At 48.9% G+C, this 11535-nt stretch overlaps 3 protein-coding genes and 1 non-coding gene across 4 annotated transcripts; 3 read left to right on the top strand and 1 right to left on the bottom strand.

The window, feature by feature from the left end:
* Window positions 1-1694: 1694 nt before the first annotated feature.
* On the top strand, window positions 1695-2902 carry BCR38DRAFT_439637 (uncharacterized protein). Its single transcript, XM_040860646.1, has 2 exons — window positions 1695-2644; window positions 2721-2902. Exon 1 carries the CDS (start codon window positions 1927-1929, stop codon window positions 2482-2484), a length of 558 nt encoding a protein of 185 aa, XP_040713303.1. The 5' UTR covers window positions 1695-1926; the 3' UTR covers window positions 2485-2644; window positions 2721-2902.
* A 4097-nt stretch (window positions 2903-6999) lies between these two features.
* Window positions 7000-7102, top strand: BCR38DRAFT_t229. Its single transcript has one exon. It is a non-coding gene; the product is annotated as a tRNA-Thr (tRNA).
* Window positions 7103-8333: 1231 nt separating this feature from the next.
* BCR38DRAFT_29912 (uncharacterized protein) lies at window positions 8334-8767 on the bottom strand. The gene has a single exon (XM_040854531.1). It carries the CDS (start codon window positions 8676-8678, stop codon window positions 8454-8456), a length of 225 nt encoding a protein of 74 aa, XP_040713304.1. The 5' UTR covers window positions 8679-8767; the 3' UTR covers window positions 8334-8453.
* Window positions 8768-8856: 89 nt separating this feature from the next.
* On the top strand, window positions 8857-10935 carry BCR38DRAFT_347962 (kinase-like domain-containing protein; the record flags this gene model as incomplete). Its single annotated transcript, XM_040856387.1, has 7 exons — window positions 8857-8899; window positions 9051-9173; window positions 9248-9359; window positions 9416-9620; window positions 9681-9836; window positions 9896-10347; window positions 10398-10935. 7 exons carry the CDS (start codon window positions 8857-8859, stop codon window positions 10933-10935), a joined length of 1629 nt encoding a protein of 542 aa, XP_040713305.1.
* Window positions 10936-11535: the final 600 nt, after the last annotated feature.

Below are 11535 nucleotides of genomic sequence, written 5' to 3' on the forward strand. Positions count from 1 at the left end.
AAGTGCGTAATTGACACCTCGTGCCGTTACGTCATAGTTGAACACACACGACTCATACGGGAGCCAAAGGGAGTGAGCAATATGCAGAATTGACTGTGCGGATGGGAAACTTAAAGTGTGATAGAGGTGGGATGCAATGAAGTAGAGGAATAAACGAGAGAATAGAAAATATAGCAATGCAATGGAAAAGACGCAGGTCGTTGACTAATGAACCCTCAGCATCTCGATTATACTGTCACGATCCGAGATCAGCATCTCCGCGATACACAATGCCTTTGAGTAAGCCACCAGTGAGTGCGCAAGAGGATAGCTGACTAGAGCGTGGATCGAAGACAACCCATTAGGCCGTATGAGAGGGACACGAGCTTGGCCGCCGGAGACTTCTGGAGATTTGGAAGCGCGACACGTCGCCTAGGATGACCGGGGTCCATGGGGCTGTGATACTGCATTTCCACGGCTTGCAGCTGTACCACGTTCCAAACCCGGTGCTTGGGCTGGAGCCGCCAAAATTTTGTGTCATCGTTGTAGGTTGTTTCGTCGTAGGCTTGGAGGCAATTGCTGATAATAGGTCGAAGATAAGACTATTTGGCCAATCAGAAGACGCTAGGTTAAGATGGTGGCGCTCTAGGTACCTTAAAAGGACGCCGCGGAGATAAACGACGGCAGGTGGGGTATCAGAGGATTTGCTTGAGGTTCAACTAGCCATACTGGTTTTACATCATGCGTCTTTCTCCTCACAGGTGGATGATATCTGTCTCCGCGGACAGGACATGGTGCCGGTTTTTACGGTAAGTCCAGCTCACTCCAGTTTCGTAAGCCGTATTGAAGTCGGGCTCGTTCACTGCGCTTACTTTGGTAAGTGTTCCTTTGCTGATGAGGCCGGCCTTGTCACGGAGGGTAACAGTCAAGATACACACTTGGCAACTTCAGGCACGGCAGGTTTGGGAATATTGGAGACATTTTGCCTCCAATTCGTGGTTTCCGAACTAGATCCGTTGACTCTCGGTGGACATGCATTTACCAAGCTGTTAGTAACAAGAACATTTGGTCGTATGTTCCAAGTTGTGGCGTCAACCATGCACGGAACCTCAACAACATGACTGTCACTGAGGTTAGGCTCAGGTCGGAAACGGCACTGTACTTCATTATTCGTAATAACCGTATAATGACTAAGTTAATCTTGTTATACCTATGTACTCAGGTTGTCATCATATTCAAGGTCCTAGTTAATGGGGAAACGACATCAGGTTGCTCCTTCCCAGGGTGAGTCAGTTAGGACGGCCTAACCTTTGACGGCTGTGCCTGCCATGTATTTCCTGTGCGATACCGCGATTTTTGATTTGGCTGTCCATTTTATATGGTTCCGTCAATAAATAAAGAAGAAAATGATCCAGGTTCTCCCGTGCCACGAGTTGTTCGTTCCTCTTTCGCATCCTGCCCTTGGACATCTATGTTATTGCGAATGACATCAACCACCAAGCGCCACCGGGTGTTTGCCATGCCTGGTGGGCAAACCATGCTAGAGGCTAAGCTCATGAAGCTGGAATATTAGTTCAAGGGACCAGGCAGTTTCAATGCCACGGAAAGCGAAGGAAGCAGGCGTGGTATTTTATACATATTTGGTCATAAGACGTCGAGTTTGTCGGATCTCAAGCGTGAACGAACTGAGGAAAAGGCAAATTCTTTGCAGCCAGATTTGGAGGCTGATACGACGAGCAGGGAATCTGACCCATCGGTGAACCCTTTGATTTAAACTGGCTGCTCGACTACCTTTACCCACAACACGACGGGAGGCGGCCACCAAATTTCCAGCGGCTATGCAACGTCCCCCCTATCCTTCGTACTGCACTATACAGAGCTTAAGGCCTCCGATGAAGTACGTCGGTCCCCGCGAGTACCATTCCTGCTCGTCTGGTGCATATATACATGGTTTTACTTTCCGAAATGGTCACATTGACGGTTTTGTCGAGGTCCATAATCATTAGTCCAGCGGGTACGGCCGTTATGATTCTCCTCCCACTTACGAGGCCGCCAAGGACACGAAGAGCTCTTCCAGGAAATCTAGTTTCTACTAGTTACATTCACCATCTGGTTTTCGTTTTACCCTTATACTCAAGTCCTTATGGATGTTCTCCGCTCACTAATAACGGGGGAATAGTGTATAGGGGAAGACCATGGCCCCCTTGGCAAGTGAGGCCTCTACCCAACAGAGATGTATCTTTGCTTGCAGCACTCGGCCACTCAAGCCTAGGCACGAGTCCCATGGGAGCATACATAGGTATCACAAGGACATCCAATGCAATGTCCAGCCCAGGAACACCCAGTCTGACAACGAGGAGGATTGCCACCTCCGACATGGCATTGGCCCTTGGGGTTATTCTTGGGGTAAGTGTGCTTCTTGTGGCAAGTCCCCGATATCCAAAGTGCCGTTGCTACAACATAGTTAGTCGGTGGACAAACGTCACTTCAACAAGCAGCGCTTGAAACTCACAGTCCACGGTCAGATTCATAGCCGGAGATTGAATCACAGCCTGTGCCACTTCCGGCGTAAGGGCATATTCACAGTCGACCTGCGATTGGCCGCCGTTATTGGCGTCACCGATGAAGATATCGATGTGTTTCTTGCCGTTTTGCCCATCGTCGACTGACATGTCTTCTCATCAGCGTTCTGTTCCTCGGCATACACTTATGCTTACCTGAACAAATGAGAAGAAACATACTATATGTGGCGCAATCATCCTCCATACGCAGATACTTCTTCAAGTAGGCTGAATACACGATCTCGCAGACCTTATATCGTCCCAATTGTGAAGATGTGTTAACATGGTGTTTTCGACCTTACGTAGCTCAATTACACTGCTTCATGGATGTGATCCTTTATCAATTTCTATCAATCTGCCTTACCCTTACGGCTTTTTGGACAATAGGACGCAGGTGAAAGCTAACATTACCCTGGTTGCCCCGTCTTATATCTAGATGGAAGCTCGCGACACCAGCGTGATCATCGTAACATTAGTAGGCGCTTGAAAGGGGTGATCGGCGAGGTAGAAGTACTCAAAGTTACAAATAGAAATACGGCGAGGATTCATTTCGGATAAGCGATCCGTGATCCCCTCCGAGGAGTTTGTGACCCGGTCTTTACCGCTAGTAATATCACATATAGTCGCTCACACACGGAACAAGACACCGGAATCAAGCCCGGCAAACACTTTTATGGATCGGGCCTTGCCATCTAGATGCTGTTATAGGGAAGAGATTCTGCACTGCCGTTGCATTCATCGAGATGGTCCAGTGTTAACCGCTTGGGTCCTGCCTAAAGCGGCTACGCCGGAGCTCTTATTCGGTTACATGATTGGATCACAAGGCATTTTCATAATGAAACATAGAGGCATGGTACTATTAATGTGAACCAGATTCTCACGTCAATAAACAATTCGAAATACATCTTTATCCTTGTCGGCCTAGTACAGGCCGAGCCATGCACCGGTTTCCGCTAGCAAGAAGTACGAAGTCGAGAGAGCAACATTGTCCCGTTCTCGGTGAGGTCGTTTAAGTGTGGCTGACGCTGAAGTCCATCCTCTCGTATCTCAATAGGACCCTCTGGTCTCGATAAATCGAATCGGACTCATCATTCATGAATCCTGCTCACAATGCCCCGTACCCCCAATATCAACTCAACCACGATCGGGGCTCAGATGAACGATGGCTTGAATCGATCAAGACTGTCGGCCTAATGATATTTCCGATGAACTGCAATCAAGAACTAGGCAAGTGTATAAGCACCTACATGGACTAATCTAGCTCCGTAAGCAATGTGGCAGTCGATCACACTAGACTGACAGGGTATCCTACTTCACTGCGGAACCAATTGATATGGTCCCGACGCGCCGTATTTGAGAAAGCCCAGACTGCATGGCATAAAACAGGACATTAAAGTAGTTGTATTACTTAAAGCAGAAAAAGACGGACTAGCCGCGTCACAGTTGTAGCGATTCGCCAAGGAGCCCGTGCGCTGAGGCAGGCTCGGAGCAATTACAAGTGGTATTGCTGCTTCTCCCTCCGAGGCACGCGTGGGTATTAGACGGCCCTATCCAAAGTAACCCTTGGACAGTGGTTTCAAATCCTTGCTCACGTCGATAATTTCTGGTCTTGATGAAAGTGGAACTGTGGCTACTTTTGTTCAACCTCCTATCCAAGGCTATTCCGCTCAATGGTCGAGGACCCCTCCGCCGAACAAAGCCAGTATCTGGCTGGCATGACGGCAGCATCCACCATAATGGCTACCCGCTGCTCGCATCACGGTGTCAGGCTATCTCGAAATTGTGGGATGGAAGCATTCTAGAAGGAATACAGCGAACTAAAACGGGTTCGAATTAGACGAGATGACAAACTGAACAACCTGACGGCTGGCATGAGTGGAATCATTGATGAGGCAGATGATACGTCAATTCGGTTTGATGAGCTTAGAAAACGGAGCTGATGGGGTCGGGCGGGATGGCCTCCAGCTTTTCAACCGGCATAATAGGTCAACTCGTATTGTCAAGTAACCGTGTTTCGGAAATATTCCGCCGTAAAGATTCGGTGTCCCAAAGGCATGCATTCGTTCCTCTCTGCGGCTGAGGTGCGAAGAAGCAAGCTAGATCATGAGGAAAGGTATGTACATATGCGGAATTAAGTGTATATTATATCACGGTAAGGTAGCAAACATAGCTGATAGGCATTTGATCACTCGGAAAGTTTTGCAACTGGGACAACCCTAGGACTTGTACTTCGAGGATTACGGTATCCTCGGAACTACTCCGAAGCGATTATGTGGTACCACTGTTTCGATGTGCAGTATCGAGGCAGGCATGGCCTTGGGAGAACGGCAAAATGCAACAAGGAGCCGACGACTGATAGGGAGATGCAGAGCCCTCCCGTGCCACCCCATGTTTATCCCAAGCAAGGAGCGAGGAACTGGAGATCTTTTGGATGCTGACTCGCAATACTCTGCCTGCTCGGAATGCACAGCCAATATAATTGAGCAAACGACGTGCAAAGGATTGTACTCATAACAGAGTTCATCATATGCAAACGAATAAGTAAGCCATGCGGGGTGTTGAACAGTGTATCGACCTATTTAAAGTTGGCCAGACGTGATTCTGAGACCACCACGCGAGCCGCTTGCCACGAGGTTACCCCACTATGATGGCTCCCTACATGCAGGTAGGTTTCACGCGGAGGGCCGTCTTGCATTATGGCCTCCAATATGATATGTCGTTACGGAGTAGTGCAGGCTGACGACGGTTGCAGGTGCGGTTTGGGGGTTCAGTTACTTACGTAGTATGTACCGGTTGGATGAGGCTAGCACTGTGTATGTTCAGCGAGTTTCGGACAATTATGGTCCACAGCTTTGCCTCAAAGTTTCCGCAAATACACAAGCTGGAAGAGGTTAGAAGCATACCCTACTGAGCTGAGAGGACAACGCCTACTTTGAACACACAGCTCATCCCAGCAGATTCAGATAGCTGACAATTAGTGTGGTGATGGATTTACACATACTACGTAGATGGCAGCTGACGATTTGGCGCCGCAGTCCGTCAGATTCGATAGTGCCATCTTCATTCCCTGGCGGCTTACGCTCCGTACTGGAGAAATGATCGCCAACTGATCCGACCTTATCTTTCAATTCTCTACTCTCAACAGCTGTGCTGCTTGTTATTATAGTGACAAGTTGCTGTTGTTTTCAAAGCGGGAGTTCTTGCTCCCATTTTGTTACCCTGTATCGTTGGACAGACAGTTGGGTGTCGTGCCGCAGTCAATGTCATCAATTGCAAATTCCAACGTCGCACTCATGCCCGGCACTTGACAACTCCCACCATTATTGGCTACCCCAGACTGTGGTTCCGTGACTGTGGTTCCGTGAATCTGTTCCATGACGACGGGTTGTGCGAGCAAACGATCTCACGTTGTACGAAATTGTCCAGCTCATTGGATTGGAGCTCTCGTATACGAATAAGTACGCAAGGCAGTGCGTTGCTATATACTTTCTCAAGTACCCTATACCACTGAAGTAATTTTATATCACAAAAGCGGTGTCTGAACCCCTCTCCCCAATCAATCACCGTCTGGCAAACTTTGAACACGAAACTTCCTCCAATTCCCCCATCCCATCCGATTTGTTTGCTACCTCTAGTCTCCCTTTTGTCTGCGAACACGAACCTTCTCTTTCCTCGCCTTCTGATTGACATTACCTCACCCCTACTCAATAAGTAGTCAACATTGGCACCGGCAATTGGACAAACTCGGGAGTTTGTCAAAGCAATTGCGAGCCGTTGAAGCTGCCGGCCGAATCCACCTCAGGCGAGTCACGGCGCCGGCTAAGTGAGGTCACATCAAGACGGGCAGTCGTCTTTCGCCCAAGCGTTCTGTCCACTTTATTCCCAATCTGGTATGTATGCCCCGATGCACGTCTTCACCACCCAAACGTATCTTTTGTCTATTGTACTTCTCTGCACCGATGCTCTGCACTGATGCTCTGCACCAATCCCTGATTCCATTAATGCACATTGCACATCTCTCGAAGTCCCTGTCTCTACACCCGCCTCCTACCATCCAACTAGCCAGTCGCCGCTGGTCTTGTTTGGTGCGCGGTCTTTGTTAAAGGGACACGAACTGCCCTTGCCTTGCCTTGCCTTGCCTTGCTTTAGTGGTTGTAGTTAAGGTGACCATAGACCCCCTAGTTCAGCCGACCAACCCCCACTTTAATCAAATATTTATGGGGCGCTCGTGACAAAAGGTCGGCTTTTGTCACCGACCACACTTTTCTTTTTAAATCCGTAGATTTTTCCTAGTAACTCTAGTCCAAATATAATGAAATTATTCTATAATTAGTTCTAAATCGATTCTTAATCGATTCTACTATATTATCTTTACTATAGCTACTACAGATATCTTCCATATTATCTAAAATACCCGCTCTATATTTAGAGGTACGTACTTATAGTTATATATATACTCGTCGGCTGGTGTAGTTGGTCACTTCGCTGGTAGATAAGTCCCGATTTGAGCCTCGCCCACTTGGGTCGGTGACGAGTCGCGGGTTCGAATCCCGCAGCTGACACACAAGGGGGTTTAGTCAACCCTTACGGCGCGCTGCCCACCTTGTTGACTTCGCCTACCTAGCGATAATAGGGAGATTGGTGCAGTTTAGGATTACGAGCATCCTAGCCAGTCGACCGTCAAGCACTACGTCGGCGGAATATAACTCGACAGCCGGTCCAGAATTCGAATCGTTAATCCGACCCCTTATCGGACCTCGCCTTTCCGATAACGCTCGTCGGCGAACCCGTCCCCTCACGATAGAAGGCGCGCAGCACGCCCTCTCGCCGCGATTCTTGCGAGCGTCTGACCACGTTACGGTCTATCCACTTGAGCGTATGGTTGAGATGTATACGCTCGACGAGAACCCCAATTAGCAGATACTACGACTTGTCGCGACAAAAAAAATAGTCGAGCATCTTCTGCACATCAGCAGCATCCCACCCCTGAGGACGAATTTAAGTGCCACATTACCACACTTATCGGTAGTTCAGGCAGGGGTTGTAGCACAGACTTAGGGAGGGACAGGAGGTTTAGTAGTCATTTGGCTACAAGTTTACCTGTATAACCGCCCGACGCGGCTTAAGGGCCCGCTATATCATCTATAGCCCCTTAAGGGAGTACTTGTAGAGGTACCGAGGGTTAACACCTACGGCGTATTTAATATTATTTTATTTTATATATACTACCGGAAGTAGTAGGTATACGGTAATAGAGCTTACTAATAGCTAGTACGACTTTATCTTCCTAGATTATATAGAATTAGTTTAGAATCGATTAAGAACCGATTTAGAAGTACTTACGTCGTTAAACTCGAATAGTAGTATACTAAGTAGCCAGTAGTGTGTGCCGTCGACGTAAATAATACTATCCTTATAGAAGTAATATTAGGGCTAAAAAAGAATTAACTTAAAATCGATTCGAAGTTAATTTAGAAATATACTTACTATATCCTTGTATGACGGTATCGTTACGTAGAACGATTAGCTGAATTACGAGGAAGAAGTAGCGGATAACGGGTTATTACTAGGGAAAGCAGAATTGAATCGAAATCGGAATTCAAATTCAATTCAAATTCGATTCTATGGTCAGCTAGACCCAATTTTCACATATTTTCAACTAATAAGAATAGAGGGATTATCTACCCCACTATGGTCACCTGGACCCAGTATTTCAACATCACGTGAGGTCATGGTCGGCTCAACTGGGGGGGTCTATGGTCACCTTAACTGTAGTCTCTTGCTTTACGCCTACAGATTGCCCGTATTCACTCCCTGTATCTGTATTGGATGATTGACCATCTAGATAATACAGTGAAAATCAATCGTCAATTGATTTCCAAGTCCCATTCTCGATTTCGATTCAGGGCCCCGTCATAGTTGCTGACTCAACTTCACATCCCAACTCACTGCTGTCTGCACGCGAGTGGTGGCCGTCGACTGACCTGCATCCGTTGAGGCGTCAAGCTGTGAGAGAGCCACGAGGTAACCCACCCAGCCCGGTCGGCTTCCACTCGACTCCACCCCTTTGGCTGCTACGGCACAAAAGTGCAATAGCTCCGTTGCCTTCAGCTGCCGATCCGTTATCAAAAGCCCCATACCTGTTCCAGATTTCCCACCCAGAGGAGATGTTAATGGGATCGCTCCTTTACTGTGTCTTCACCTGACCGACTTGCCTCCCCAGACTCGCCCCCCTCGCGGCCTCGCATCGTCAATCCCGCTTGAGCAGATACCCCAAAGGGCTTGAGGACATTTGAGGACAACATTTTTTGAGGCCATGGGCAACAGTCAAGGCAAGCCCGTTGACCTCAACGGCGAAGGTACGTAAAGATGACCTGGCATGTCGCGTTTCTATCTACGGCGTGTCTCAGAGCCCCACAAGCTGCGAGCTCACCCGTTGAAGGCCTGCTCGCGTCGCCACCACCACCACCACCACCCGCCGGACCTGTGTATCCTAGCTAACTCCTACAGTGAACCTCAATCACTTTCGACTGCTTCGGGTCGTCGGCCGCGGTGCCTTCGGCAAGGTTCGCATCGTAGAGAGGAAAGACACAGGGCTGGCGTTTGCCCTGAAATACATTCGCAAAGATGAGGGTTCGTATCGACTACTTGCTGCACCAGCGGAGACGTGTGCATATAGGAAGCTAGACTGATGCTTTCGTTTCCAGTCGTGCGGTCAGAAAGCGTTCGGAACATCATACGAGAACGGCGCATGCTCGAGCATGTGAACCATCCTTTTATCTGCAATCTGCGTTACAGTTTTCAGGATATCGAGTACATGTACGCAACCAACAACATCCAGTAGCCCCAATCAGCTTCTAACCAAGACATGATAGGTACCTCGTCGTTGACCTAATGAGCGGAGGCGATTTAAGATTCCACATTTCGAGGAAGACCTTCACTGAAGAGGCAGTACGGTTTTGGATCGCAGAATTGGGCTGTGCATTGAGATACATACATGGGCAGGGCATCATACACAGAGATGTGAAACCCGACAACGTTCTGTTGGATGCTGATGGCCACGTCCATTTGACCGACTTCGTAAGTTAACACAGGTCCCTGCCATTTGGTTAGAATCCTCGACTGACGATTGCACAATAGAATGTCGCCTCGGATGTCATACCGGGAAGGGTTTTAAGCAGCAAATCAGGCACACTTGCATATCTTGGCCCCGAGGTGTACGCCGGTAAGGGTTATACTGTGACTGCGGATTGGTGGTCTTTGGGTGTGCTATTTTACGAGTGCATATACAACAAGGTGACATGGAGCGGTAATTCATATCGCAATACGAACCGAACGCTGACTATATATCCCAGCGCCCGTTTGAGGGAAACTCTGAATCAAGTTTGACAAACATCATCCTAGCCGCCAACCCCAAATTTCCCATCACATCACCACCCGTCTCGTTACCATGCCTATACGCCATCCGAGAAGCTCTCCGCCCAGATCCCAACGAGCGAATGGGTCACACGTGGGAGAGTTTCACGCAACACGAATTCTTCCAGGTGATCGATTTCGAGGCATTGGAGCGGAAAGAGGTAGCACCCGAATTTATACCGTCAGCGGACAAAACCAACTTTGATGCCACCTACGATCTGGAGGAGCTGTTATTGGAAGAGGCGCCATTGGAAGCAAGAGCTCGGAGACAAAAACCGCGGGAGAGGTTAAAGGACGACGCAACCGATAAAGAGATCCGAGAAGAAGAGCTATACCGAAGCATTGAGCGCGACTTCCAGCCGTTCGATTACACAGTAGCGGCATACCAGAAGTTTGTCACTGAAAATGCTCAATCCCCAGCACTTACTGACCATTTGACAGGATCACCGCAATGCAGCAAGGCGGCACGTATGCTGCGGACCCAAGCCAGATCAATGGCCAAACGAATATAGACACACAGGGCCAGGCTCTTAGTACCAACGAGGCCGTGGCAGCACCATCGACCAATTGCTATAAGCAGGCGACGCATGGCGTGTATCAGCCGGAGCCATTGCAGCGTCAACCGTCCACAGGGTTCGCTCATGCTAATAAAGGCCAGAGGGCACCTGGTCGACCAGCCCCGCTGCCACCGTATCCCAATTCTTACACAAACCGTGGCTCGTTCCCGTCAGGCATGCGAGTCGAATCACCAACCGGCGGCGTACAAGTGACGATCGATGCCGGAGGCAGCTGGTCGCAATTAGCGAGGCAAGATGCCACCCTCCCTACTGATGCCCAGCATCCTAGCGACGATAAGGCGGGAAGTTCTAGCAGTGGCGTATTTGGTTTCTTCGGCCGCAAGAAAGGCAGGGGTCACAGCCCGAAACCGAAAGAGAGAGGAGTGTTGGGCAAAGAGGGAGCCCGAATTGTGATTGGGTGAATGATCTCGGACCTGCAGTATTTTCGACTATAAATGGAAGAAAGGTCGGACTTGATGCAACGTTTTGCACCATTACGATGTCTATATCAGTGCATCCTTGGGAGTCGGCAACGAGGTTAGTCTCCGCGGGACCGTGAATGGACTCAAAACCAGGCTATGCGAGTCTTCCAGGAGCGAATAAGATGCCAGCCACCGTGTGAACAGGTTGGAACTGGTCAAGAGGAAGGGGTTGGGCCAGCAACTACCTTGCATTTCATACAAGCGGCAAAAATACCACGAGGCCATGATACCCGGAATACAGTCACTACTCACCTCAACATCGGAAGACGATAATATTCAAGTTGCCCCCGAATCGACTACATTGAAACGTGGACAGGGGTGATGATTAAATGGGCCGGACTTGGGCGTACAGCGATGGGAATCAGGGGGAGAAGGAAATACCATGTAATGTGCCTATGCCAAATGACTAGATACAATCGATTGGGTGACACTCCACTTTGAAGCTGGTGTTCTTGCAAGGCAATAATCAGTGTGCTTTGTGCTTGGCATTATCGCTGGCTAGTACAGATTCAGGGCAGCTGAGGCAGCTCGTCCTCTACT

This window comes from Pseudomassariella vexata, assembly GCF_002105095.1.
Source record: "Pseudomassariella vexata strain CBS 129021 chromosome Unknown BCR38scaffold_10, whole genome shotgun sequence".
NCBI classification, from domain to species: domain Eukaryota; kingdom Fungi; phylum Ascomycota; class Sordariomycetes; order Amphisphaeriales; family Pseudomassariaceae; genus Pseudomassariella; species Pseudomassariella vexata.